The 26,800-nt window shown below is 40.9% G+C and overlaps 1 protein-coding gene across 3 annotated transcripts in view; it reads right to left on the reverse strand.

Annotated features, from left to right (window-relative positions):
- Positions 1–17,422, reverse strand: part of LOC108175368 (EGF-like and EMI domain-containing protein 1) — a 707,491-nt gene extending 690,069 nt beyond the window's left edge. The window contains exon 1 of one of the 3 annotated variants that reach the window (XM_070072572.1): positions 16,962–17,422. Coding sequence is in view for 1 of the 3 variants with exons in the window: in XM_051818765.2 (XP_051674725.2) it covers positions 16,160–16,248 (89 nt within the window). In the remaining 2 variants the exon portion in view is untranslated. Of the gene's footprint in view, positions 1–16,159; positions 16,575–16,904 lie in introns of those variants that run through there. The other 2 variants (XM_070072574.1, XM_051818765.2) reach the window with 2 other exon arrangements.
- Between the last annotated feature and the right edge of the window lie 9,378 nt (positions 17,423–26,800).

Raw genomic sequence — 26,800 nt, forward strand, 5'->3', positions numbered from 1 at the left:
GTTAAGTCAGAACGGGCATTTATCTTTCCTTCCAGGAAAATTCATTTCAATTCAGACTTTCCATTCCTAGCTGCTCCCTCACAAATGTGTCTTCCATCTCATACAACTGCAAAGACACAGTTATAAAGCTCACTTTTTTGACAGGTGGCATTTAATTTGTCTGTAGGTCAAAAGCCCTACTATCTCTTGTTGCCACACTGAGCAGAGGCAGGAAGCCTCACTTTCAATCCTCCCATGTGTAACCCTCTTCCTTTGTGAGAATATTTACCTCTTCTTCAAGTTCAATTCTCAGCCAGTCTGCCAGATGCAAAAGTGCCTTCCCTGGGCTTCCGAGGTCTTTTAGAATTAACTTTTCTTCCCAGGTACTTAGCTGCCTTGAAGTGTCATTCTCCGTAGGGACCAGAACTCCCTATCAAAGGACTGCATCCTACCTTAAGAGGGCCCCTATTTCCTTCAGAACAGTCCTGTTGCATCTATACAAGGAAGTCATACCAGAAACATAAATGTCCCACCTGTGTCACCAGATGAAGAGCTTAAACTTTGAGATAATTGAAGTAGTCACAGCAAGAAGCAAATCCATGGGGAGGATATTAATAATGCAACATGTGGTCATGAAGATTCCTCATACAAAAGAGAATATTTATAAGCATGTTTAATATGAAATGCAAGGACTACGGCAAAGTGAATTAGACATTTCAGTTGACTTTTCTTGGAACCTAACAGTTTCCCAGAGTCTAAGTAACTACAGATATTTCAAAAATGCAATCTAAAGTGAAAGTATCACAGCTTATTAGGGTCAAAATAGAGTCTTCACAAGACAAACAGGATGAAATGCAGGAAAAGATGAAATAAGAGAGTTTGAGAAACAGAGGACAGCCAAAGACTTCAAACTCCACTTCTGTTAATGTAGTAAGGTACCAGCAGCCTGAGCCAAACCAGACTACTTCATCCCTCACAAGGCAGGTAGGCTCAGCAATCAGACATCATAAAAAGTAACCACAAATGCAGTCCATCAAGATTTATCCTCACTGCACTGAAAACCAAGTCAGAGTGAACAAAATATCTTAATTATAGACAATAGTGTCTTTTGCTTCATCCTTCATCCCTAAATAGTAACTTTTCAGTATCAAAGGCAAAGCACAATGGCACAGTGTTTGGTGTTCAGGTGAAATAAGTGAAGTAATATAGAATGCCCTTGGCATCTTGCCTGCAACAACGATCCAATAGATGTCAACTGGTTCTGTTTCTTCCCACAGAAACAATGGTATAAACAGAACAACAACTGAACTTGTCTTCATGTACTGCCTTTTACAGACCATTGAATCCCTGCATTATGATGATTAAGACAGGAATATTTTTAAATAAAAAAACTTATTTTCTGTTAACTTTTGACTTGGGCAGGTCATAAAATGTTGGGACTTTAGATACAAGCATCCATTAATACTATGATAAAGCTTTTTCTTTCTTTAGAATTGATGAAGGTGAACCTTCCCTTCAATATGCCAACCAACATCCAGAACTTAAACAAAAATAGGTAGGAAGCTCTCTGTTTAAAAGCAATTTCTCATTTTATAAAAGAATTCTGCCCAAAGAAGTAAACTTTTAAAAGTCCAAATTATTGTTTGACAAATGCAGGATAGAATTATCAGAAATTCTTGGGGTCATAATGTTTGGAATTCATAATTTTTCAGGTCTTAGAAATGCAATATGGTACATATATACTCAGAAATATCTACAGAAATACAACCTAATCAAATAAAAATTGGATGGAAAAGTTAAGGATGTTCACAGTAAATATAAGTAAAATCTATAATCGGACTCATGTAAGTTAGGTATAGTTTTTTTCTATCCAGCTAGCTTGTAGTAAACAAGAAAAACAACAGAAAAGTTCCTGGCAGTGTTGGAGTTTTTAGGACCTAACAATTACGGGAAAAGGATTGTGACTAAACACATACTGTTGGTAAACCAGCTTTCTTTGTAAATTTAAGAAGAACAAATAAATTAAGAAATAAAAACAGCAGTATGTGTGCTAATACGACACAGAAAAGTCACCACTGGAAATACAGTGTTTTGAACATGCAAGACAAAAAGAGCTAGTGAACAAATGACTGCTAAGTATGTGAGGTAATACATATGTTAATTAACTTGATTTAGCCATTCAACAATATACCTATGCTTCAAAACATCATGTTGTATGCCATCAACATATTCCATTTTATTTGCTAATTTAAAAAAGGTTAAAAATCATAAGTGTTTGTGAGGATGTGAAGAATTTCAAACCCTTGCACATGTACCGCCATGAGAATAAAATGGTACAGGTATTATGGAAAACAATGTGAAGATTTCCTTAAAATTTAAAAATACAACTACTTTGTGATCCTCCAACCTCACTTCTGGGTATATATTCAAATAATTGAGGGTAGGATTTGGAAGAGATCTGTATGGCCATGTTCACAGCTATTCATAAAAGTCCAGAGGTATAAGCAACCAAAATGCCCATCAACAGATGAATAGATAAATAAAATACGGCATTTACAGTCAACAGATTATCATCCAGAGAGAAGGAAATCTTACCACATGCTACAATATGGATGAACCTTGAGGACATTACGCTAAGTGAAATAAGCCCATAATGGGGAAAAAAATACTGCATGATTCCACGTATGTGTGGTACCTAATGTGGCTAACCTCACAGAAATGGAAACGAGAATGGTGATTGCTAGAGGCTGGAGGAAGCAGGGTATGAGGAGTGGTTCAATGGGTTTCAGTTCTACAACATGAACAAGTTGTTGACAGGATCTGTTAAAATAAAGCAATGTGAATATAGTGAACGCTACCTGGCCAGTACGCTTAAAAACTATTAAGATGGACAATTTTATATATGTTCTTTTTAAAAAATGTATATTTATTTATTTGAAAGAGAGAGGGAGAGAGAGAGAATATCTTCCATTCACTGGTTCAATCCCCAAATGCCTGCAACAGCTGGGGCTGGGCCAGACCAAGGCCAGGAGCCAGGCACTTTATCCATGTATCCCACATGAATGGCCATCACCTGCTGCCTCCCAAGGTGCATATTAGTGGGATACTGAATCAGAAACACAGAACAGCCAGAACTTGAACAGGCACTCCAATATGGGATGAGGACACTACAAGCAGCAGTTTAACCCACTGAGCCACAGTGCTCACCTCTATCCTGTTTAATATTATTAAAAACTGGGAAAATATAAAGATGGTGAAACTTAAGTATGCATCCCCTAAAACAAGCAAACAAAACAAAACAAAAACAAAAACAAACAAACAAAAAAAACCTTCAAGAGCCTTTAGTGCAGATTTGGCCTGTTAAACCACCACCTTGGAGTAAGACACCCTCCAATCTGCTCTTATCAGTATTTGCAACCAGCAACCAAAGCCTGGCCATAAGTACAAAGCTACATTTTTCTTAAAGGCAAAGTGAGCACCTGGAAGCTGAATGTACACTGTGGGCAGATCCACAGGGAACACTTTCAGAAACTGACAACCAAACATATTTCACCTCACTCTTCAGGTTTGACAATGCAAAAAATAATTATAATTTAAAAAGGGCAAGTGAACACATACTTCCCGTGTATTTTTGTGTAATCTGTATCTTATTTAATCCCAAATGCTGGGATTAAAAATAGTTTCATAGCCCCCAAATAACAATTAGTAGTGAGCAATCTTGAGTCTTATTAGCTTTTAATTTACTTTGATAGTGTAAGGTGTTTGGGTCAATTAGTTGTTAGTCTTCAGCTCTCTCCATCTCAATTTTTCCATAGAAAACCAAATATTTTTCTCCTCTAATCATATGATAGAGCTTCTTTATTATCAATGAGAAATGTTCTTTAGAGAAAAAAAGATCTTTCAACTATTATCATGGAGGACTTAACATAAACTGGACCTAATCAAAACAACTACTATCTTGAGCAGATATTCCCCAAAATTTAAGTAACTGATGTTGAGTACTCAAATAAAATATAATTAGGGACATATTTTAAGGCTAGTTGGCCCTGGATCTACATGTATCTTCGAACCAAAACAATACTGTGGTACATAAACCAAGGAACAACTAGACAGTGGAGGGTGTCATCACCTCACCAGCTAAACTGTAGCCCAACCAGAACAAGAGCTCCCAAAGCTTCTGATTAACTTGGGTTTGGTGTAGATGTTTTTTATTAGGGTAGAAGTTAATACATGAGAGTAAAGAAACACAGATCGAAAGCAGATTGTCAGTGACTAATTGTAATTTAATAATTATTGGGCTCATGCTTTGCCATTAATAAAATTGGAATCTAGCTGTAGAAATAGTAAGGAAGTGCCGAAGGAGACTTTAACAGACCCTCATGTTCAGATAAAAGAGAAAAGGGAGACAGCTTTCTGATATGTTAGAAGGGAGACAAAGGCAATGGCCCATCTTCAAGCATATTCAGTTACTAAGAATCCCTCAGTGGCTCAATGAACCAAAAAAAAAAAAAAAAGAAAAGAAAGAAAGGAAAAAACATTTAGAGCCTTTACAACCATCACCAGGTCATTAGAATATAATATGAACTCTCTGGTCCCTTAAATTTTAATGAACTTGAGTCCTTTAAGAGCGGCACTGAGAGCAACTTTCACTGTGAAACAATTAAAATGTTAATGGAGCTTCTACTGTAAATAGATTTATGAAAGGAGAATGCTGACTGAGTTGTTTCCTGCCCTAGACTTGTTTCTGTCAGTTGACTTCAAGAAAGATTTGCTTGCAAGAGATGTAAAGCATAACTTTCAATGACTGGTGCCTATGATATTCCCTATATAAAAACTCATTTCAGTATTGCATATATATGCCTGGAGCCCAATGCAAATACTATGCTGTTATCACATAATTGGTCAATGTGTATTGCTGTGTCTAGAGTTTCTACTTGTTTTATTTTACATGTGATATTCTGGTACATTTAAAAGAAGCCTATGTTCATTTTTGCTCATCCTGATACACAGAGAGTTCAAAAGTTCAAAAGATAAGAAGTGGTTCTCAGCATGAGTAAACCGTGAAATGCGTTGGAAAATAAATTTTTTATGTTAAGATGAATTCCCAGTTTATTCATGCTGAGAACTGTTTTCTTATCTTTTGGACTTTGTAAACTGGGATAGCCAAAATTTGCCTAAACTCCATAATAAATAAAGAAGCAATATAATTTGACTATTATTTTATTATTACACATATTTTTCCAGTTTTACTGAAATACAATTGACAAATAAAATTATATAAATTTAAATAAATTTTGATAACCATAAGATTGTGAAATGAGTATTTGGTGGAAATTTCCAAGATCTATTCTCAGAAAATGTCAAGTACATAATAAAATATTGTTACATACATACCTAGTCACCATGCTGTACATTAAAGCCTCACATACTTTTGTTTATAAAATAAACCCTTCATAGTGTAACACAAGTCTGCAGGTCTTGCAACTAGATATTAGTGCTCTGAGCTCCTGAAATGAAGAACTATTCAAAGTTAGGCAGATTTTTCTCCTGGTTTGCATCTACTACACTACACCATGAAAATTAGTTTTCTCATAATTCAAAGAAGCCAAGCCTCAAGTCTCCTGGGATTGCCTGTTCCCTCACGAGCAAAACCCACTAAAGCTCAGAATTACTGTCAATTCTCAATTAGCCATATCAGTAAGGAGGAACATTAAACACCACAGAAAACCATCCACTGAAGAGTGACAGAAAACATTTTCCAGATCACCAGTTGACAACTCACATAATTTATATAAAAGGAGCTTATTTTATAATGAGTCATCTGGAAATGTCTTTACTAATTCCAAACACTCCCTCATTGTTATCACATGGTTATCAAATATATTTCTTTAAAGAAACTAGAAATCTCCAGATACCTATGTCAAATAAAAATGCCAGTTTAGATTGTTAAGACTGACAAACATGCAATTAATCCTCTCTAAGGGGCTTAGAAGTACTTGTGGAATAGGTGACTTTTGTGCTGAGCCAAAAAGATTGGCCTGGAAGAGACAGAGGAGGAGAGAATGTACTGAGAGCAAAGGCCTCATGGCAGTAAAGTGTGCAGTGATTTAAGAACTGTAGGATATCCCACCAAGGGTACAGATGCACATGTGCGGGGCACAGTGATGGCGACGCCAGTGATCTGCAGTGTCCATCATCCCCAGGAGACACTCTGCCCTCTCCTCATAATGAATGCTCCTCTGTTCCCAATCCTTCCACACTCTCTAAAGCCTCCACTCTCATTTAACATTATTTCCTTTCATGAATTCTATTTCTCCTTTTTTTAATGACAGTATTACTTTAGTCTAACTCCTTTACAATATGTGACTATCCTACAACAAACACAATAACTGATGATAAGCTCCTTGCAGGTAGAAACTCTACCCTCTCTACAATCTCTGAAGAACTAAGGAAAATGCCCTGATGTTTATATGTGGATCATGAATTGTGCCCCATCTAGAATTTTTTCTGCTGGAATAATATTCAGGAAGTTCTTTCTACTGTCTATTCTGGCCATGGAAATGGCAAGGATGAGAATGATGGCAGATACAGAGTAAATGTTTAGTCAAGCAAAAACACAGCCAGTCAACATATGAGGCCACTTTACAGGAATTTCCACTTGACACCATGAGCAAAAGTGACAGCTGTGAGAGTTAAGTGTTCAACTAGTACATTTTTGCAATTAAGTCTGTCTAGGCAGTTCCAAGTTGGTTGCTTTTTCAACAGTGGCACTGTCTACTTGACAAGTTCCTACTTTAGTTAACTTCCTTGCAGCCAACACTAAATTTACTACTCCTTTCCTTCTTAATCACCTCCTTAGGTCCTTTCTCCCCTGTCCTCCTCTCATATAATTTCCAGTTTTCCTTCCTCACTAACCTTTTCTTCTTTTTATATATACTTGATTCCCACTATTTGAATATCCAAATATAGCTCAAGCCCAGACCACTCTCCTGAGCTTCAGATCTTAGCACGTCTCCAACTGAGATCACACAACACATTAATGCTCACAAGGTCAATGTTGAACTCATCCTTTGTTCAAAAAGCTCACTCTACTTCTCCTTGGACTACTGACAGAACCTCTCGACTGCATCCCCTGCCTGCCTCTGGCTTCATCCCCTTCCAGACCATTCTTGACTCAAAGACACAGATCTGGGTAGGTTATTCTGCTACTCTGAGTCAGCCTCTTCGGGGTTTCCCAATGGTTCCATCACAAAGTCGAAAGTTTTCAGCTTTATATACAAGATTCCTTCCCAGACTGTCCCTTCTCAACTGCTCTAGATTCAGCTTTTACTTCAGCCTCAAACACATTCCTTCCTCAGACATACTGTAACAAAAATGCTTTATGGTTTTCTTAAAAGGGAAGATCTTGCCTCTTCTTGCACATACTTTTTTCATCAACTGGAAACTAACACCACTATCACTACCTTTATCTTCCATCTAAACTCTAGAATCTGCTTAAGATAAACACTCTTGAAAACCTACTGTGGGGCTGGCACCATGGCACACTAGGTTAATTCTCCACCTGGGTGGCCCAGCATCCCATATGGGCGCCGGTTCAAGTGCCAGCTACTCCTCTTCCAATCCATCTCTCTGCTGTGGCCTGGGAAAGCAGTAGAAGATGGCCCAAGTCTTTTGGCCCTTGCACCCGCATGGGAGACCAGGAAGAAGCACCTGGCTCCTGGCTTCAGATGGGCACAGCTCCGGCAGTTGCAGCCATTTGGGGAGTGAACCAATGGAAGGAAGACCTTTGTCTCTGTCTCTCCCTCTCACTGTCTATAACTCTACCTCTCAAATAAATAAATAAGATATGTAAAAAAAAAAAAAAGAAAAGAAAATCTACTGTGAGGTTCTGTGTTCTTTTCCCTGCGCCCCTTCCCACCCCGCCCACAAAGCTGGGTTACATTTCTACCCCTGCTCCCAAGGCTTCATGTTGAAACTTAATCCTCATTGTGAGAGGGTGGAAATTCAATCCAACTAGGATACTCAGAGGTGGGGCCTTTTGGAGTTGATTAGGATTAGAGAAGGTCCTTGGGTGGAGCCCCCATGATCGATTTTGGCAGCTTTTTAAGAGGAGAGATACCAGAAGGCCATGTACACACTTCCTACATTTCCATGTGATGCCTTGCACAATGTTCATAATATGCCAACAAAAGGGCCATCATCAGATGTGGCCAGACTGTGAGCCAAAATAAGGCTGTTTTGTTTGTAAAGTTACTCAGCCTCAGGTATTTTGTTACAGTAATGAACTAATACAGATATGACCTGGTCTGTTTGTGAGTTCCCCATATGTCTACGAATTGCTTAAAGAGCAGCACCTTACCCTCTTGGGTATCCCCAACACCTAACAAAGTACCTCGCACTGAAAAAACATTATTGAAATGAAGTAACAAGAAAATTAATCCACTGTGTACTAAGCAACTGGATAACTGATTTGATTTCAGTGTCAGTGGAGAAAAGAGATACTTGGGTCTTGAACACAGGCCCTTTGGTAAGCTCACAAAATCTGTGTTCCTCTATTCCAACATGCTCCTACCATTTAAAAAATACGGGAAAACCTTGTACCAGGTTCAACAAAAAAGAACACAACTAGATTTCAGCCTTAGCAAAAACTGTGCTGCTAAAATTGGACAGGAAAATGTCAGGGATATCGGGAGGCAATTCCTCAGGGTCTCCTGCCTCTCTGCAAGTCTTATGAAGAACCATGACAGATTTCTTCCAGAAGGAAGTTTGTGTGACAAAGAGCCATGGAAGATGGAGAAAGTATCTCCTTCCAGGGCTGAGGGCAGAGGTGTTTCCTGAGCAGGATGACAAGGATGATTCTACCTCTAAGGACAAAAGTGCAGGTTTGCTAGCAGGCTCCATGTAAGATTGAAGGCTGTGCACGCTCTAGGTTCCTCAGCTGTGAAACCAGCTTACTGTGTGCACAGGACCCATTTGGGCCACTCTTCACTTCCTCTGTACAATTTAGGGGACAGGAAGAAGCAAGGGAAGCTGAGGTAAACAGAAAGTTCACACTGTCTGCTATGGACTAAAGGACGATAAAGGCATTCATCTTCAGCCCGGGAATCTCTTGTCTTCCACCAGCAGCTGTCTTCTAAGTATAATAAAAATCTTTGTCACTTCCCAGGTCTTAACTAGGAAAGGGGAGCTAAAAGGAAACTTAAGAAACAAAACAGAAGTTGGCACTGTGTTGTAGGAGGTTAAGCCCCCACCTAAAGAGCCAGCATCCCACAGTTACCGGTTTGAGTCCTAGCTTCTCTACTTCCTTTTTTTTTTTAACTTTTATTTAATGAATATAAATTTCCAAAGTACAGCTTTTGGATTACAATGGCCCCCCCCATAACTTCCCTCCCACCGGCAACCCTCCCCTTTCCCTCTCCCTCTCCCCTTCCATTCACATCAAGATTCATTTTCAATTATCTTTATATACAGAAGATCAGTTTAGCATATATTAAGTAAAGATTTCAACAGTTTGCACCCACACAGAAACACAAAGTGAAAAATACTGTTTGAGTACTAGTTAGTTATAGCATTAAATCACAATGTACAGCACATTAAGGACAGAGATCCTACATGAGAAGTAAGTGCACAGTGACTCCTGTTGTTGACTTAACAAATTGACACTCTTGTTTATGGCATCAGTAATCACCCTAGGCTCTTGTCATGAGTTGCCAAGGCTATGGAAGCCTTTTGAGTTCACCAACCAGCTTCTCTACTTCCAATCCAGCTTCCTGCTAATGAACCTTGGAAAGTGACTGGAAGATGGCTTTTGTGAGGATTAATGAGTTAAAATATGTAAAGTGCTTAAATAGCTCCTGGGATATAATAAGTGCTATTTAAATAATATCCTGACGCTTCAACTTTATTCCATGGATAACCAGAGTTTTTGAGAAAGGAATTCATGTTACTGCATATTTGTTTTAGAAACAAACCTTGAAAAAATTAAATGGTATGTATAATATAAATATATAGACTGGGGAGAATATGAAAGAAAAGATGAACCAAGAAATCACTGTAATAGTCTATGAATAAAAAAATCACTGGATTTAAAGTGCTGCCAACATAAATATGAACTAATTCAAGAGGTGTTTCATAGCTGGTGTTTATAGGATTTGGCAAAAGATAAGAATACGAATATTCTCCTATATTTATCCAGCTGATCATATCATATACAAAGGCTTTTTACAATCATGTTACCTAAAGATCATACTCTAATTAAGAGGTAAACTAGAGAAAAGTGTCAGTTACAGACTTCAAATAGGACAAAGGGGGAGATAGGTATACTCCCTGAGAAGCAGATGTAGAAGGAGATAATGATTACTAAAGATAGCCAATAGGCCGCTGAGTCTGAGACTCATGGAAGTGAAAAATCAAAAGTGGGAGATGCAAGGCTGTAGCTCCGAAGAGACTGGGTCTGGATATAAAGATCGGGTCCTATAGGAATATAGCATGTGATGGAACCCAGTGGAACAAAAAAAAGAAAGGGAGAAAGAAAATCTTATAAATAGGTAAAGAAATGAGGAAGACAGCAGGTAGCAGAAGGGGGCAGGAACCAGTGAAGAAGGAGGAGAACTACAGATGATACTAAGCATACTAAGGAAAAGTGTGGAAAATAAGAATAGTCAGTAATGTCAAGTGCTACAGGAAAATGAGGGTAGGGAAAGTTGTTAAAGGAAGTTAGCTTCTGGGAAGAAAGTTTACCACCAGGGACCATACTGCCATGGGTTCAATGATTAATGACACGAAAGGAAGTAGCATCAATAAGCCATTCTTGACAAACTGTAGAAGGAGAGGAGAAGCAGCAAGGTCAAGACAGATCTGTGCATATCTAAGATGTGCTGTAGACACACACCACAGAGACTCGTAGAAAGGCAGAGTCGGTTACATTTGGGAGAAAAGGAAAAATAAAGCTACGGAAAGGAAAAAGTTAAGGAAGGAAAAAAGGAAAAGGAAAGGAGAGGAGAGCAGAGGGAGAGGAAGAAGGAAGGAGGAAGGAAGGAAAGAAGGAAAGAGAAAGGAAAGGGAAAGGGAAAAGAAAGAAAAAAGAAGAAAAGAAACGACTGATAGAGAAAAATATTTAAAAGATGATACAAAGCATACAGGGAAAGGGTTTTCACTCCTTAAAACAGAAATGAGAAAGATATTTCCATGAGACACAGAAGCTCGAAGAGAATTAAAGACATGGAAAAAATGATAAAGCACGGGATTGAGACACTGGGAAAATTCATATAATATAATTTCAATTCCATTAACAAAATAGAGATTTGAGTTGACAGCTGAAACCAACAGAGCAGTGGATTGGATCTATTTGGTGAAGCAGGAGAAAGAGCAGCTATCACCAAATATAAGGAAATGGATCCAGACTAAGTACAAAAATCAGAGGGGCATATAGTCTGAGAGTGGCGGAAGAAGACATCCAGGGCAGACCACAGACTAAGGTGATTTTGAACAGGGCTCTCAAATTTCTCAGTTCTGAAACTGTAGGCAAGTTATGTAACCTCTCTGTGCCTCAGAATATGCACCTGGAAAAAGGAGACAGTAGGGTTATTAACTTCATACAGTTGTTGTTAGAATTAAAGTCTTGAATAATTACCAATGGCATAAAGCAGCATTTCATCCATAGAGAGTATGTACAACCTCCTCATTGCATGTTACACTCATTTAAAATGGTAGATTTCAGAAGCAAGAACATTCTCTTGATCTAATAAACACTAATAAATAAATGACATACCCCTGATCATGCTTAAATGTGGAATGTTGGGGTAGGCACTTGCCATAGCAATTAACACACCGCTCGGGATACGGCATCACATTTTGGAGGGCCTGGGTTTGACTCCCAGCTCCAATCCTGATTCCAGCTTCCTGACAATGTTCACCCTGGTTCACATAGTTGGGTCCATGCCACCCATGTGAGAAACCAGGATTGAGTTTTGGGCTCCTGACTTCAACCTGGCCCAGCACCAATTGTGGCCATTTGGGGAGTAAAGGGAGTGAACTAGTAGATGGAAATTCTCTTTCTCATATAAAAATAAAGTTTTAAAGTGGATTGTTATTAGCCCTGGATGTTTCTAGTTCACTTATGCAATGGCTGGATGTTTCCCAAAAAAATTCAGGAGTTGCAGCCTAACCCCCACGGAGTAGTGTTAGGAGATGGGACATTTGGGAGGCGATTAAGTCATGAGGGTGATGCCCTCAATAACAGGACTAATGCCCTTATAAAATAGGCCTAAGGGAGTTCATTTTTCCCTTCCAACAAGTGAGGACACAGTTAACCGTGAACCAGGACAGACATGGACCCTACCGGACTGGCCTACCCAGCCTCCAGAACTAAAGGTTTGCTGTAAAGATTTGCTGTTGATAAACCACTCAAAGTATTTTGTTCCGGTACCCCAAACAGACTAAGACACTTCAATTTTAGGCTTGATCACAAGAAAAAAAATCAATAAACAAAATTTTAAAAGTAACAATAAGTACATACACAAATCCTGGCATGGTTATGTGAGACAAGAGACCACTTCGTCACTATGTACACAATTATTCAGAGCTCCCCTTCAGTATTCCAGATTACTTACAGAGTTTTTGTCTTGCTGTTTCTAAATCCAATGATTCTTCATAAAAAATCTAAACCTCTATCGCTCCCACTCTGACTCAACTGTCCATATCAGCTATGGAGGAAGAGGTGAAACCAAGTTCTTTATGTTTAATGGATGAACAACATCACGCAAGGCATGTTTTGGATTTCTAAGTCAAAACTACCTATATCAGACATCAGCTTTATGGGATGGGTTCTGAAATATCCTCCAGGGTTCAGGAGGCTGCAGAGGCATAAAGTAACCACATCTCCTTAAAATTCCCCCAGGTGTCAGAGAAATCTTCAGAGCTTCCTGGATTTGCCTTTATTCACTTCTGCCTCACATGATATCTACAACATTTCTCTGTTTACTAGTTTTCATCATGTTGCTTAAAACTATTATGCAAGTGTTTACAAAGGTGTACCACAAAGGATAAATTTTAATAGAATGCATTACAGCCTGTCATTTTCCTTTGATGTCTGAAAGATCTAGAGGAGAGTTTACTTCCTCCCATTTAATCCTTTAGAAAACCTTTCCAGAGTACCATTAACATAAGTAAACTCTTCAATATCCCTTTATCAAAATGCCATCACCAGTTACAACTGTCCAATTCATAATGCACTTGCAGAAGCTACCTTTCGCCACACAGTTCCCACTTAAGCCTAGCCCATCATTTTGTTAATTAAGTACCTGCAGCCATGAGAAAGCTAAGGAATTTCTTATGAAGAGGCTCTGTAAAGAGGGGAGAAATCAAATCTTCCTTGTATGCTAATTGTCCTACCCATTGCCAAGACAATTAGCATCCCAACTTTCTGCCACAAAACCACCGAATGTCAATGGAAACCTATAGTTACTGCAACCATCAAAAATGGCCACAGAGATTTCTCAAAATCCACTAGCTTCCAGTCTTATTCCAACTGAGAACAGATGGAAGTGATTAAAAGAATTTAGAATAAGAGGCTACGTCTGGGTGTTCTTTAATGGACCATATATGTTAAGAACTCCAGCTTTCAAATCAAACTTCCAGGATTCAATCTTCTGAATTCTTGAAGTTTGAATTTAACCTTACACATGTCACTTTCTTCATCAGAAAATGAATAACAATGCCTACCTCAAAGAGAGCTATTTCCAGGATTAAATGAAATAATACATGTAATTTAGCTAGAAATTTGCCTAGCATCCAAGTAAGAATTTGAACACATTAATTATTATCTATGATTTCTAATGCTGTCTATGTGGTTAGTACTTAGATATTCTTTATGAAGTACTGATTTTATTTATCTGCCTAACTCTAGGTAACTGAAATTTCCTAAATGTGATAAGACAAGGCCATCAGGCAGATCAACTGTAATTAGCATTGGAATATCCATAAGCCACACATCTTTTGCTTCCTTAATAAAACTTCCTTTGAAAATGAGCTTATCTTCTAGGAATACACCATAAATGCAGTGTATTAAATTTAGGGTGACCAGCAGGTAGCTGAACAATCATTTCCTACTTTGAGTTGTCACCCCAACTCCAAAATCTACTCAGGTACAAAATCAGCTCCATAAAACTCTTATCTGTGTTAATGACCTATAAGTGCCAGTCAGTAAGAGGAGGCATTCTCATTAGTGGTCTTCACCTCATTAGAAGCCTGTTCTCACTGATAATGGACTTCAGAGGTCAATAAAAATCTCAGAATTCTCTTTAATAAGTGGACAGGTTGTGGAAGCCAAGTGGTGTCCATCGTTGCATTCCACTCTAACAACTGCAAAGGCACCTGCAGAAATCTAGCTCTAAACCCCAAGAGTGTTCCTGCTGAAGATACCATCATTAATGCGAATACTAAACACAAATTAGACTGAATTTTTCCCATCCAGATTCTAGGAAGTACTAGCAGTTATCAGAGTGATCTCAATTACTCCCAGGAGAAAACACCTCTATTAAACACCCAAGAATGTATATTTTTTTTAATATCTAGTCTCATCTCACCTGATAAATAAATGAGCTGCAGTAGCAGCCTCCCGGAAAAAAGAAAAAAATGCAATGTCATCCCTAAAGCCTTTTCAATAAGAGTCAATATTGAAACATGAGGTAAAATTGTTGATTAATGTAAAAAGTGGTGTATCTCTGGTATTTCTTAGTGCCTCCTCAAAGGGATTATACAGTCTCAGTGTGCATGGCTGATTCTGTGGCTACCTAAGAGGGCAATCTCAGATCCACTTTAATAAGAGCACTTGTAAAGGTAAGAGTGTGGCTACTGGGCAAGCTTGCTAAAAAAGCAATTCTAAGAAGTAAAGGCTTATGCATGCACAGGCTAAAGTGAGACGTTTCTGAGAAAAATTGGGGAGTTAAAGCCTAATTCAATCTCTTGCAAATAAACAAGACACATCAATTCAAGAGAAATCACATACCCAGAAACTCCTTGCATTTCTGCCAAATGTTTAAAAATCATGCAGGCAAAGAAAAAATTTCTTTATTGCCACCAACACCCTGACCATGCCTCAAGATCTACAGTTAGTGGCATTTGCAGTAACCAGGCGGTAAACTGAATCTCACATGAGAGGGATGAAATATAGAAATGTACGGCGAACCCAAAAATAGTATTTTTCTTACAAGAAAAAGTAAAGCTCAGGAGAGATTTAGATGGCTTTGTGTACTTATCTAAGCCATTTTTCCACTATAAAATATCCACATTTCAGAAAAGCGAAGATGAAGCAAAGAAGTAGCAAAGTAGCAAAAAAAATGTTCAGACGTTCAAAAGACTGGTGTCTATTCATAACCGCTCAAGAACAGAAGCGAGAAGCAGAATTGGATAAGGCTTCTCGGAGGCGCCTCGATGACAATCCCGCTGATGCTACAGAATTCGCTGAAAACTTCGGCAGCCAGTCGCGGAGACGGAGCAGTTTGTAAAGACTCGCCAAGAGCACCTGGCTGCGCTTGACACAGTGACCGAGATAGAAGGTCGCCTAGCTACGGCCATCCCTAACCTGGAGAGGAGCCTGCGCCCCATCCTCAGAGGGCGCCTTCGGGTCCTTGCCCTAACCCTTCAGCGCGCCTCGCTTGGCATCTCTCACCAAACCTGTGGAATTATCCACTCCTCCCCTGCGTCTTCAAAAGAAAAAACTGAAGAAACTCTTGTGTTCGACAGGATTGCATGCAAACCCTTTCAGAAAGTGGCACTTGTCATTGTCAATGACTCTTTTAAGCAGAAAATTCTCTCTCTCTCTCTCTCTCTCTCTCTCTCTCTCTCTCTCTCTCACACACACACACACACACACACACACCCATCACACGCGCGCAACACACACACTCAAACTTGGGGGAAGAACCTTCCCGTCGCCATAAAAGTATCAGGTGGAAGGCACATGGCCCCGGCCACGGAGTCGGCTCTGGGCTGGCGCTCCCCGAGGACGCGCAGGTGACCGCGTTCGCGCCGCGCTCCCTCAGGGCCAGGCGCAACGCGCGCCCGGTCTCATCCCTCCACCCCTGCCCAGAGGGGACGGTTCCGGCCGCGGTCTTGGCGGCGGGTCGGAGCGGGGCGCCCGCCCTGGGCACGCGTTCCGGGGTACGCGGGCGCCACTTACATGCCCGGGCGGAGCTGAAGGCTGCTTCCCGGCGGCCAGCCGGCGGCCACCCAAGCGCAGAAGCACCAGAGCCACAGGCGCAAAGTCATCTTGCCTAGGCCGCCCGCTCCCGCTGCCGTCCCGACTGCGCGCCGCTGGGGATCCGCAAGTCCGACCCCGGCACGCAGAAGTTGGGCTCGCGGGGCAGAAGTTGGTGCGCGGGGCTCGCGGGGCCGGCGAGGTGTGTCTCGCTGAGGAGGGCGCGGCAGCAGCGCGGCCGCACCGCGGGCGCCACGAGCTACTGGAAGTGCGGAAGGAGCGGCCGCACGAGCGCCCGAAGCGCGGCGGCCGGCGAGCTGCGCGGACTGGCTCCGCTGGGAGCGCCCGGAGCCCAGCGATCTATTCGGCCGGGCGGCCCCGCAGCCCCCGCAGCCCCGGTGCCATGGAAACGCGCTCTCCGCCCTCCCGCCCCGGCCCCTCCGGAGCGCTTAAAGAGACAGCCCCGCAGCCACCACGAGCTCGACGCGCTGCTGGGAGTCCCCCCACCCTCCGCGCCCGCCTCGCCCCCTCCTCCCCACGCGGGCGCCGGCGCTGGGGAGGCGGCTGGCACGCAAAACAGGGGGCTTCGCTCACTACTCCGCCCAAGTCTGCTCCCCACCCCTTCCTCCCCACCCCCATCCTCCCCACTTCTCCCATCCTCCCCACTCACACCCCAAACCCCGCCAACGGGGAGAAGCAGCTCTGGCTTACCCCCCTCCTCACCAACCTGCTCAGAGCCCAGCCAGCTGCGCATCTGCCACAGCAAAGACCAAAGAAGCCTTACTTTTGATTCCTTTGCTCCGCTCGCTCCCCACCCTGGGTCTGGGGAGTCGCACGGAACCAGGCTGGGCGAGATGTGTTTGAAGTGAGCACCAAACGGCAGCTGATTCAGTCAAATCTCCTGCCAGATCGACAGTTGCAGGACACATCGCCGGCTCATCCCGAAATCCTCGTTACCCAAAATGGGATAATCTCCCTTCATTTTTGTTGGCCACCATCTCACTCCCTGTGGGCACCAGAGTTGCTGCGAGGAGCCAACGCTTTCACAAACCTACCCCCTCCTCTCCTTCAAGCCAGCAGCTCCTTTTCCCCTAAGTATACAGAGGCGCAGCCAGTTGCGAGCCCTCCCCTCCCCCCGTGGCCCTTCCAGAAGGGACCAGCGTCTCGCTCGGGAACGGGAACTCCGGCTGTGGCGCTGGCCAGCGCTGCCCAGGACGCACAGCCAAGCGCGGCGCGGTCGCCAGGAGCCCCGGCCCGAGGCTGTGCCTCTGCTCGGCGCCAGCTGCTGTCTGAAAGGCCACAAACCTCTGGAGCCCGTTTCATGAAAATAAAAATCTATGATGCATCGTGCCCTCCAACAAGGACAGCCCAGGCTCGAAGCCATAATCTGCAGGTTAGCATTGCAGAAAATGAATCATTCTGCAGAGGGACAACTTGGATTCCTAAACTTATCAAAAGTGGCTCTTCAAGGGCTCATTACTTAAAGCGGTGCCATGTGATTGCCTCAGTCCTAGGAGCCCTAAAATGATCTTTCCCAAAAAAGTCTTTGGGGTTCCTTCTTGCTCTTCATAGTTGAATTAGCCATCTGGTTCTGAGCTTCAGTCCTCTAAGGCTTTGTTCCCCCTAACAGTTCTTTCTGCTGTTTCTGTCACTAGAAGCAATTGGACATTGACAGGAAAGACTGGGGAGCAAACTTTTCCGATTTTTCTAGAAATAACAACAACAACAATAAATGGAGATGACATAGAACCGTGCACACCACTCCTGAATTAAGCATTCTACAACTTCGCCTTTCTTGATTTTCAGTTTGGCTTTCATGCTATTCTGCACTGTTTATTTCTGTTGGACATACAGGCTTTTTTTTTCTTTTGCTTTTTATGGAAGTTTAATTTAAAGTGAAAAAAAATCATGAATACATTACCAGGTGGTACCTTTATCTTTTGACAAACATCTTTTAACAAAGAGAATTTACAGCTATTTGCATGATGGAAATCATTATTTGAACGCTTTTGTTCATTCTGATATCCTTTTCTAAATGCCAATTACACATGAACCAGGCCTTCTCCAAGGACAGACGGTAGAGCTGGTGACAGTGGTTAGAGATCCTTTGTCACTTGGCTAACTCTTAATTAGTTCTGATAAGAACAGGGCATTGATAACTTTAGGATCTAATTTTAACTCACTTCTAACTTCTAAACCTCTTTGCCACCTTTGTTAACAAGTTGGTTGCTTAATTTCACCTCCTCTTCTTTTTCCTCTCTGCTGCTCTTTGAGTGAGGTGCTAATGAACAGAGAAGTGACCAAAGGCAGGCAGGGCACTGTGGGGGTGGAAAAGAGGAAAAGGAACTGGTAGTTTACAATCATGGTAGTTTCTGAACTGAGGGCACTGAGACATGGGGTGGGACTGTTTTTCTCCCCTTCTAGGTATAAGTACAGCCATAGCTGGCTGAAAAGACTAATTCTCCTTTGATTCAAATCCTAGTGCATCTTATTGAATGAAATCTAAACACTCCAACTTGTTATGATACAGTTTGATTTTATTGTTTTGATGAAAATGTTCAGTACACCTATACATGTTGGTGTAGATGAAATTTTTGTTGGAAATTTCCTGTGATTTGCCAAGGTTTCCTTGGCTCTCAGGACTGTATCTTCCACTAATGTCTTTCCATCTGGGAATATACAAAGTTTCTAAGCATTTTCCTTTTTTATATTACAGAAAGTCTCCCATAAACAATAGACCATATTTATTATAAAGATACATTTTATGTAAGAGCCCCAGCTGAAACTCAGAACTATTTTAAGAGCTAAAGAATAATGGAAAAATACAGGGATGTATGTGAATTGTCTGATTGTGTGGTTGTTTAATAAAGAACAGTTTAGCTACATGGGAAGTGCATCAATGCACTAAAAACCACCAGTTAGAAAAATGTCTTTTTATGTACATTAGTTTGAAAGTACGTTTTACTATAAACATTTAAAGCACTTTGGATGTGACAGGCTAATTATGACTAGTGTATATTTCATAAAGTGAGGTAGATTTCAAATTATTCTAATATGGGTGATAATATGAACATAATGCCACGCAAGCAGTCATCACTAAATAAAATATGCTTTTCCAGTGTAAGCATTTAAATTTTGCCATGAACTACAGAACCTTTATTTGAATTCATCTGCTCTTTCACAGTATACGCATGCAATTTTATTATTCCTGGTTTGGTTGGTTGGTTTTGCTACATGTGTAAAACAGGGAAGTAGCATGAATCTTGTGGCTTGGTGGCATTGCGATGCTATGAACACACAGATGATGCCAGATATGGACAAAAACAATTAATTCTGCAAATATTACACAAAGTGAAGGAAATTTTCAAATCAGCTAAAGAAAAGAATGAGCAAGATACAAAATAATCAATTTTTAAAAATTTAGAGCAGGAGAATTTTTGTGTCAATAACATCCCTTCTCAGGCATAAATTTTATGGCACAAAAACTGGAAACATCCTGAATAGGATCCATATTTGTGAATGATCTTTTTAAACTGTCATCTTAGATAGGTTCTTAAAAATGAGTTTGATACACCAGACAAATGTTCTCTCTGAGAGGAGTCCAAAAGATCTGGGGAGGACTTCCACTGGGCATGCCACATGCCATGCGAGTCTCCCTCGAGACTCGCATCAAAGGAGTAATAAATCCAACGAGCTTCTTTCTTGTTAGGAGGAGGTGGGGTAAGCCAATTTCATGCTTTATGTATGCTGGTTGTAAAAAAGGAATGCTTACCTAAAAAGAAATAGATTCCGACCAGATGTTCTCAAAATCTTCCTCAGCTGCTGCTTGAAGCTTCGCAGTCACCGAATACTTTATCTTCTCGTCTATCTTCTTCTAATTGAGAAACTGTTGATCCATGCAGTTCGACAGGCAGCCTGCTGCAAAAACCTTCCTGCCAAAGCTTTTCAGCCCTGCTCTCCTTCTGCACACAAAAACTTCCAGTGTCTAAATGGGGACAGAAAAAGAGAGCAGGCCACTTCATTCGGCAGGTGCTGTGGGTTGAAAGAGGAGGAGGTCAGAAAGCAATTCTTCAAAGGACAGCCTCTGTCACCTGAAAGTGTAATAAATTTTTGCCATTATAGAAGTGCCTACAAGCACTAATGAGCCATGTACATCGAAATCTTGATGTCAAGCAAAATAGAATGAAATTCACCCAGGAACCAACTGTGATTGTCAAACCAAATGTGAATAATCATTTTTGCTTTAGTTTCATCTGCTGCTAAATTTTGTTCCTACAAACCCTTCTTTCTCTCACTCTCCTCCCTCCCTCCCTCTTTCTCTCTCAAAAGATAACTCAACATAAAATTCTTAAGATATCTGTCTTGTGATTTATACATAATTTCTTACTATTTCAATACTTGCTGGTTGTAAAGGCTGACCAACTAGATGTAAATTGCAACAGAATTAACAGATCCCAAATTACATGTATTTATTAGAATACAATTAGCAGATTAGCCCAGTTATACATTTGACTTGTGCTTTTTTGAAATTTTTACCTTGCACAGTTAACACCTTTTTTTGGTGTATGATGTATAAGTACAATAACATTAAGTTTGTAATTATAACCATTTTCTTTTTATTTTAAAGATTTATTTATTTGAAAGGCAGGATTACAGAGAAAAATGGAGAGACTGGGAGAGATGGAGATAAAGAGAGAGAGAGAGAGAGAGAGAGAGAGAGAGAGATATCTATCTGTTGGTTCACTCCCTAGGTGACCACAATGGCCGGTGCTGGGACAGGCAGACACCCGGAGCCTGGAACTCTCCTGGGTCCCCTGGGCACTTGGGCCGTCTGCTGCTGCTTCCCCAAGCACATTAACAGGGAACTGGATAGGAAGCGGAGCAGCCAGGACTGAAACCTGTGCTCCATTATGAGATGCCACAACGACAGCTCTTATCTTAACCATGTTTAAATATACAGTTCGGTAGCATTAAACGTGAGTTTGTTCACATTTTTGTGCAACGTATCTCTGGAAATCATTATTTTGCAAAACTGAAACACTATACACATTAAATTGTTTGTCCCTTCCCCTTTAATCCTGCCCCCTGTCAGCCACTACTCTAGTCTTGTTTCTGTGTTGATTATTTTAGATACTTCATGTGGATAAAATCATACAGTATTTGGCCTGTTATGACTGGCTTATTTTGCTTAGTGTATCGTGCTTGAGATTCATCCATGTTGTAGCATGTGACAGTATTTCCTGTTTTTAAAGCCTTGGTAGGGGCTGGCACTGTGGTGCAGCGGCGCCACATCCCTAAAGAGCACCAGTTTGCTGTTCCACTTCCGATCCAGCTCTCTGCTATGGCCTGGGAAAGCAGTGGAAGATGGCCTGAGTGCTTGGGACCCTGCACCTACGTGGGAGACCCAGAGGAAGTTCTTGGCTCCTAGCTTCAGATCAGCCTAGCTCTGGCCTTTGCGGCCATTTAGGGAATAAACTAGGGGATTGGAATACCTCTCTCTCTCTCTCTGTAACTCTACCTATCAAATAAATAAATAAAATATTTTTTTAAAAAAGCCTTCATAATATGCCATTGCATGGATTTTCTTTATCCATTCTTCTGTCAGTATGCATTTGGGTTACTTCCAATACTTGGCTATTATAAATAACACTGCAAAGAACAGGGGTATGCAATTATCTCCTCAATATCTTGCTTTTAATTATTTTGGATATATACCCTGAAGTGGGATTGCTGGATCAGCTTTAGTTCTATTTTTAGTTTTATGAGGAAACTCCATTCTGTATTCCATAATGGCTGCACTAATTTGCATAGTCATCATAGAGTGCCAGGTCTCCCTTTCCCCGTATCCTCTCCAAGGCTTGTTGTCTATTGTCTTCTGGGCAGTAACCATTCTAACAGGACTGAAGTGATACCTCACTGTGGGCTTAATTTACATTTCCCTCATAATTGTGATGCTGAACAACTTTTCTTACACCTGCTGGCTAGTGTTTTTTTTTTCTTTTTCGGAAAAATGTCCATTCAGGACTCTTGTGCAATTATTAACTAGGTTGTTTGCTTAGGTGAGTTGTTTGAGTTCCTTATGTATTTTGGGTGTTAACCCCTTATCAGATGTATGGTTTGAAAATATTTTCTGTTATTCCATAGGTCATCTATTCATTCTTGTCAATTTGTTTCTTTAGCAAAGTGGAAGCATTTAGTTTTATATAATTCCATTTGTCTATTTTTGCTTTTGTTACCTATGTCTTAGTGTTCATATCTTATTCCATAGACAATGTCACAGAGTTCCAACCCTTTGTTTTCTTTTAGCAGCATCACAGTTTTTGGTCTTCTGTTTAAGTCTTTAATTCACTTAGAACTGATTTTTATAACCAGTGTGAAATAAGGGTCTGAATTCCTCCTTTTGCATATAGCTATCTAATTGCCTCAGCATCACTTAGAAGAGGTTGACCTTTCCTCATTGTGGATTCTTAGCATCTTTATTGAAAATCAATTGACTATAAATCCTTGAATTTATTTTTGCTCTCTCTATTCTGATCTATAAGTTTATGTCTGAATTTATGCTAACCCCAGTCTGTTTTCATTACAATAGCTTTGCAGTATATCTGATGTTATATAATGTAATGTCTCCAGCTTTGTGTTTTCTGTTTTACTCAAGATAACTGTGCTTATTTGGATTCTTTTTTGTTCCATTTCTTTGGAAAATGTGTTTCAATTTTGATAGGGATTACATTGAATCTTCAAATCAGTATAGGTAGTGTGAACATTTTAACCTTATCAATTCTTCCAATCCATGAATGGAAGTTCTCTTTCCATTTATTTGTGTCTTCCTCATTACTTTCTTTTTTAAATTTATTTATTTTGACACATAGAGTTAGACAGTGAGAGAGAGAGACAAAGAGAAAGGTCTTCCCTCCGAACTGAAGCCAGGAGCCAGGTGCCTCCTCCTGGTTTCCCATGCAGGTGCAGGGGCCCAAGCACTTGGGCCATCCTCCACTGCCCTCCTGGGCCACAGCAGAGAGCTGGACTGGAAGAGGAGCAAGCAGGACTAGAACCTGGTGTCCTATGGGATGCCAGCGCTGCAGGCGGAGGATTAACCAAGTGATCCACCATGCCAGCCCCCCTCATTACTTTTATTAGAGTTTTTATTTTTAAAATTTATATATTTATTTGAAAGGCAGAGTTGCAGAGAGGCAGAGGCAGGGCGGGGGGGAGTCCTTCCATCCACTGGTTCACACTCCAGATGGCTGCAACAGCAGGAGCTGTACTGATCCAAATCCAGGAGCCAGGAGCTTCTTCCAGGTCTCCCACGTGGGTGCCGGGGCCCAAGGACTTGGGCCATCTTCCACTGCTTTCCACGGCCATAACAGAGAGCTGGATCAAAAGTGGGGCAGCTGGTACTCGAACCAGTGCCCACATGGGATGCCGGCACTGCAGGTGGTGGCCCTACCTGCTGTGCCACAGCACCAGCCCCTTCATTGGACTTTTATAGTTTTCAGTGTATAGATCATTTATTTCCTTTGTCAAATTTATTCCTAAGTGTTTTTAGGTCTTATAAATAGAATCACTTATTGATCTCCATTGTTAGTGAATAGAAATGCTACTGATTACTGTGTATTGATCTTGTATCTCACAAGTTTACTGAATTCCTTTATTCTACATAGTTATTTGTTGTTTGAGTTTTTAGGGTGTTTTGTATAAAGGATCACATCACATGCCAACAGTGATGATTTTACTTCTTCCTTTCTTATTTGGAAACTTTTTCATTTCTTTCTCTTGCCTATTTTTTCCTGATAAGATCTCCAGTGCTATGTCAAATAGAAGTGGTATCGTTGTCATGCTCTTGCTCTTAGAGGAAAAGTGTTTAACTTTTTATCTTTGAGTATGACATTAATTGTGGGCTTGTGACACACAACCTTATCTTGTTGAGATACATCCCTTTTGTACCAATTTATTGAGTTTTTATCACAAAAGGGTTTTCAGTTCTTTTTAACTTTTATTTAATAAATATAAATTTCCAAAGTACAACTTTTGGATTATAGCGGCTTTTTCCCCCCATAAACACCCTCCCACCGCAACCCTCCCATCTCCCGCTCCCTCTCCCATCCCATTCTTCATCAAGATTCATTTTCAATTATCTTTATATACAGAACATCAATTTAGTATATACTAAGTAAAGATTTCAACAGTTTGCACCCACACAGAAACACAAAGTATAAAGTACTGTTTGAGTAAGGAGTTATACTGTAGTATACTGTATACAGTAGTTATACTGTCAATTCACATAGTACAACACATTAAGGGCAGAGATCCTACATGGGGAGTAAGTGCACAGTGACTCCTGTTGTTGATTTAATAATTGACACTCTTATTTATGACGTCAGTAATCACCCAAGGCTCTTGTCATGAGCTGCCAATGCTATGGAAGCCTCTTGAGTTCACCAACTCCGATCTTATTTAGACAAGGCCATAGTCAAAGTGGAAGTTCTCTCCTCCCTTCAGAGAAAGGTACCTCCTTCTTTGATGGCCCATTCTTTCCACTGGTTAGGTGTTGTTGTTGTTGTTGTTGTTGTTGTTTTTGCCACAGTGTCTTGGCTTTCCATGCCCAAGAAACTCTCATGGGCTTCTTAGCCAGATCCAAATGCCTTAAGGGCTGATTCTGAGGCCAGAGTGTTGTTTAGGACATCTGCCATTCTATGAGTCTGCTGTGCATCCTGCTTAAGGGTTTTCAGTTTTACGAAATGCTTTTCTGCATTTGTTGAGATGATTGTGTGATTTTTGTCCTTCCTTCTGTTAATGTTGCATATCCCATTTACTGATTTTCTTATAGTGAAACATACATTCATCGTGATGATCATCACTTAATTTGGGGATGATCCTTTAATATACTGTATATACTGTATAAATCAGTTTGCTACTATTTTGCTGGGGATGTTTACATGTGTGTTCATCAGGGATATTGGCCTATAATTTTCTTATGGTGATCTCATCTGGCTTTGGTATCAGCATAACATTGGGCTTGTAAAATGAGTTTGAAAGTATTACCTCTCCTCTAATTTTTTAGTTTTTCTTTGAAGGAAGATTCTATTACTGATTCAATCTCCTTACTTCATATTACCCTATCTGGATTTTCTATTTCTTCATACCTGAATATTTTTAAAGGTTCACTTATTTATTGGAAAGGCAGAGCATGAGAGAGAGAGAGAAAGGGAAAAACTTCCATCTAGTGTTTCATTCCCCAAATGCCTACAACAGCCTAGGATAGACCAGGGTAAAGTCAGGAGGAAGGGACCCAAGTACTTGAGTCATTACCTGCCGCCTCCCAGTAACATTAGCAGTAAGCTGGATCAGAAGTGCTCTGGAAATACAGATCAGTCAAGATTTGTGCCAGTCACCCCGATATGGCATGTGGCCATCCTAAGTGTAAGCTTAACCTTCTGTGTCACATGTCCACCCCCATGATTCACTCTTGGTAGGTTGTGTGTTTCTAGGAATGTATCCATTTTTTCCAGATTATCCGGTTTTTGGAGTACAATCGTTATTACTCTTCTCTTATAATTCTTTGTGCTTCTGTGGTATCAGTTATAATGTCTCCACTTTCACTTCTGATTTTCTTTAAGTGTTCTCTCACTTTCCCTTATTTAATCTAACTAAAAAGTTGGTTGATTTTGTTTATCTTTCAAAACATTAAATCAGTTTCCTTTTTCTCTTTGTTAGCCTTTATTTCATTTATGTCTGCTCTACCCTTTATTATTTCTCTTCTTCTAACATTGTATATGGCTTATACATTTTTTTTTTGACAGGCAGAGTGGACAGTGAGAGAGAGAGAGACAGAGAGAAAGGTCTTCCTTTGCTGTTGGTTCACCCTCCAATGGCCGCCGCTGCAGCCGGCACACCGCGCTGATCCAATGGCAGGAGCCAGGAGCCAGGTGCTTTTCCTGGTCTCCCATGGGGTGCAGGGCCCAAGCACCTGGGCCATCCTCCACTGCACTCCCTGGCCATAGCAGAGAGCTGGCCTGGAAGAGGGACAACCGGGACAGAATCCGGCGCCCCGACCGGGACTAGAACCCGGTGTGCCGGCACCGCAAGGTGGAGGATTAGCCTATTGAGCCACGGCGCCGGCCCAAGCTTATACATATTTTTCTAGTTACTCAAGGTATAGGTTTGTTTATTTGAGATCTTCTATCTTGATGTAGGCTTCTATTGCTATAAATTTACCTCTTAGAATTGCTTTTGCTGCATCCCATTGGTTTTGGAAACTTTTGTGTCCATTTTCATTTGTGTCAAGATATTTTCAAATTTTCTTTTAAATTCCTTCTTGAATCTATCCATTGATAAAGAGCATGTTGTTTGATTTAAACATATTTATGAATTTCCAAGGTTCCTCTTTTTGTTGGTTTACAGGTTCATGCCATTGTAGTAAGAAAAGCTATTTACTGGGGCCAGTGCTGTGGCTCAGCAGGTTAAAGCCCTGGCCTGAAGTGCTGGCATCCCATATAGGTGCCGGTTCTAGTCCCAGCTGCTCCAGGTCTCTGCTATGGCCTGGAAGAGCAAGATGGCCCAAGTCCTTGGGCCCCTTCATCCATGTGGGAGACCCCGAAGAAGCTCCTGGCTCCTGGCTCCTGG

Source organism: Oryctolagus cuniculus, chromosome 4, assembly GCF_964237555.1.
Source record: "Oryctolagus cuniculus chromosome 4, mOryCun1.1, whole genome shotgun sequence".
NCBI classification, from domain to species: domain Eukaryota; kingdom Metazoa; phylum Chordata; class Mammalia; order Lagomorpha; family Leporidae; genus Oryctolagus; species Oryctolagus cuniculus.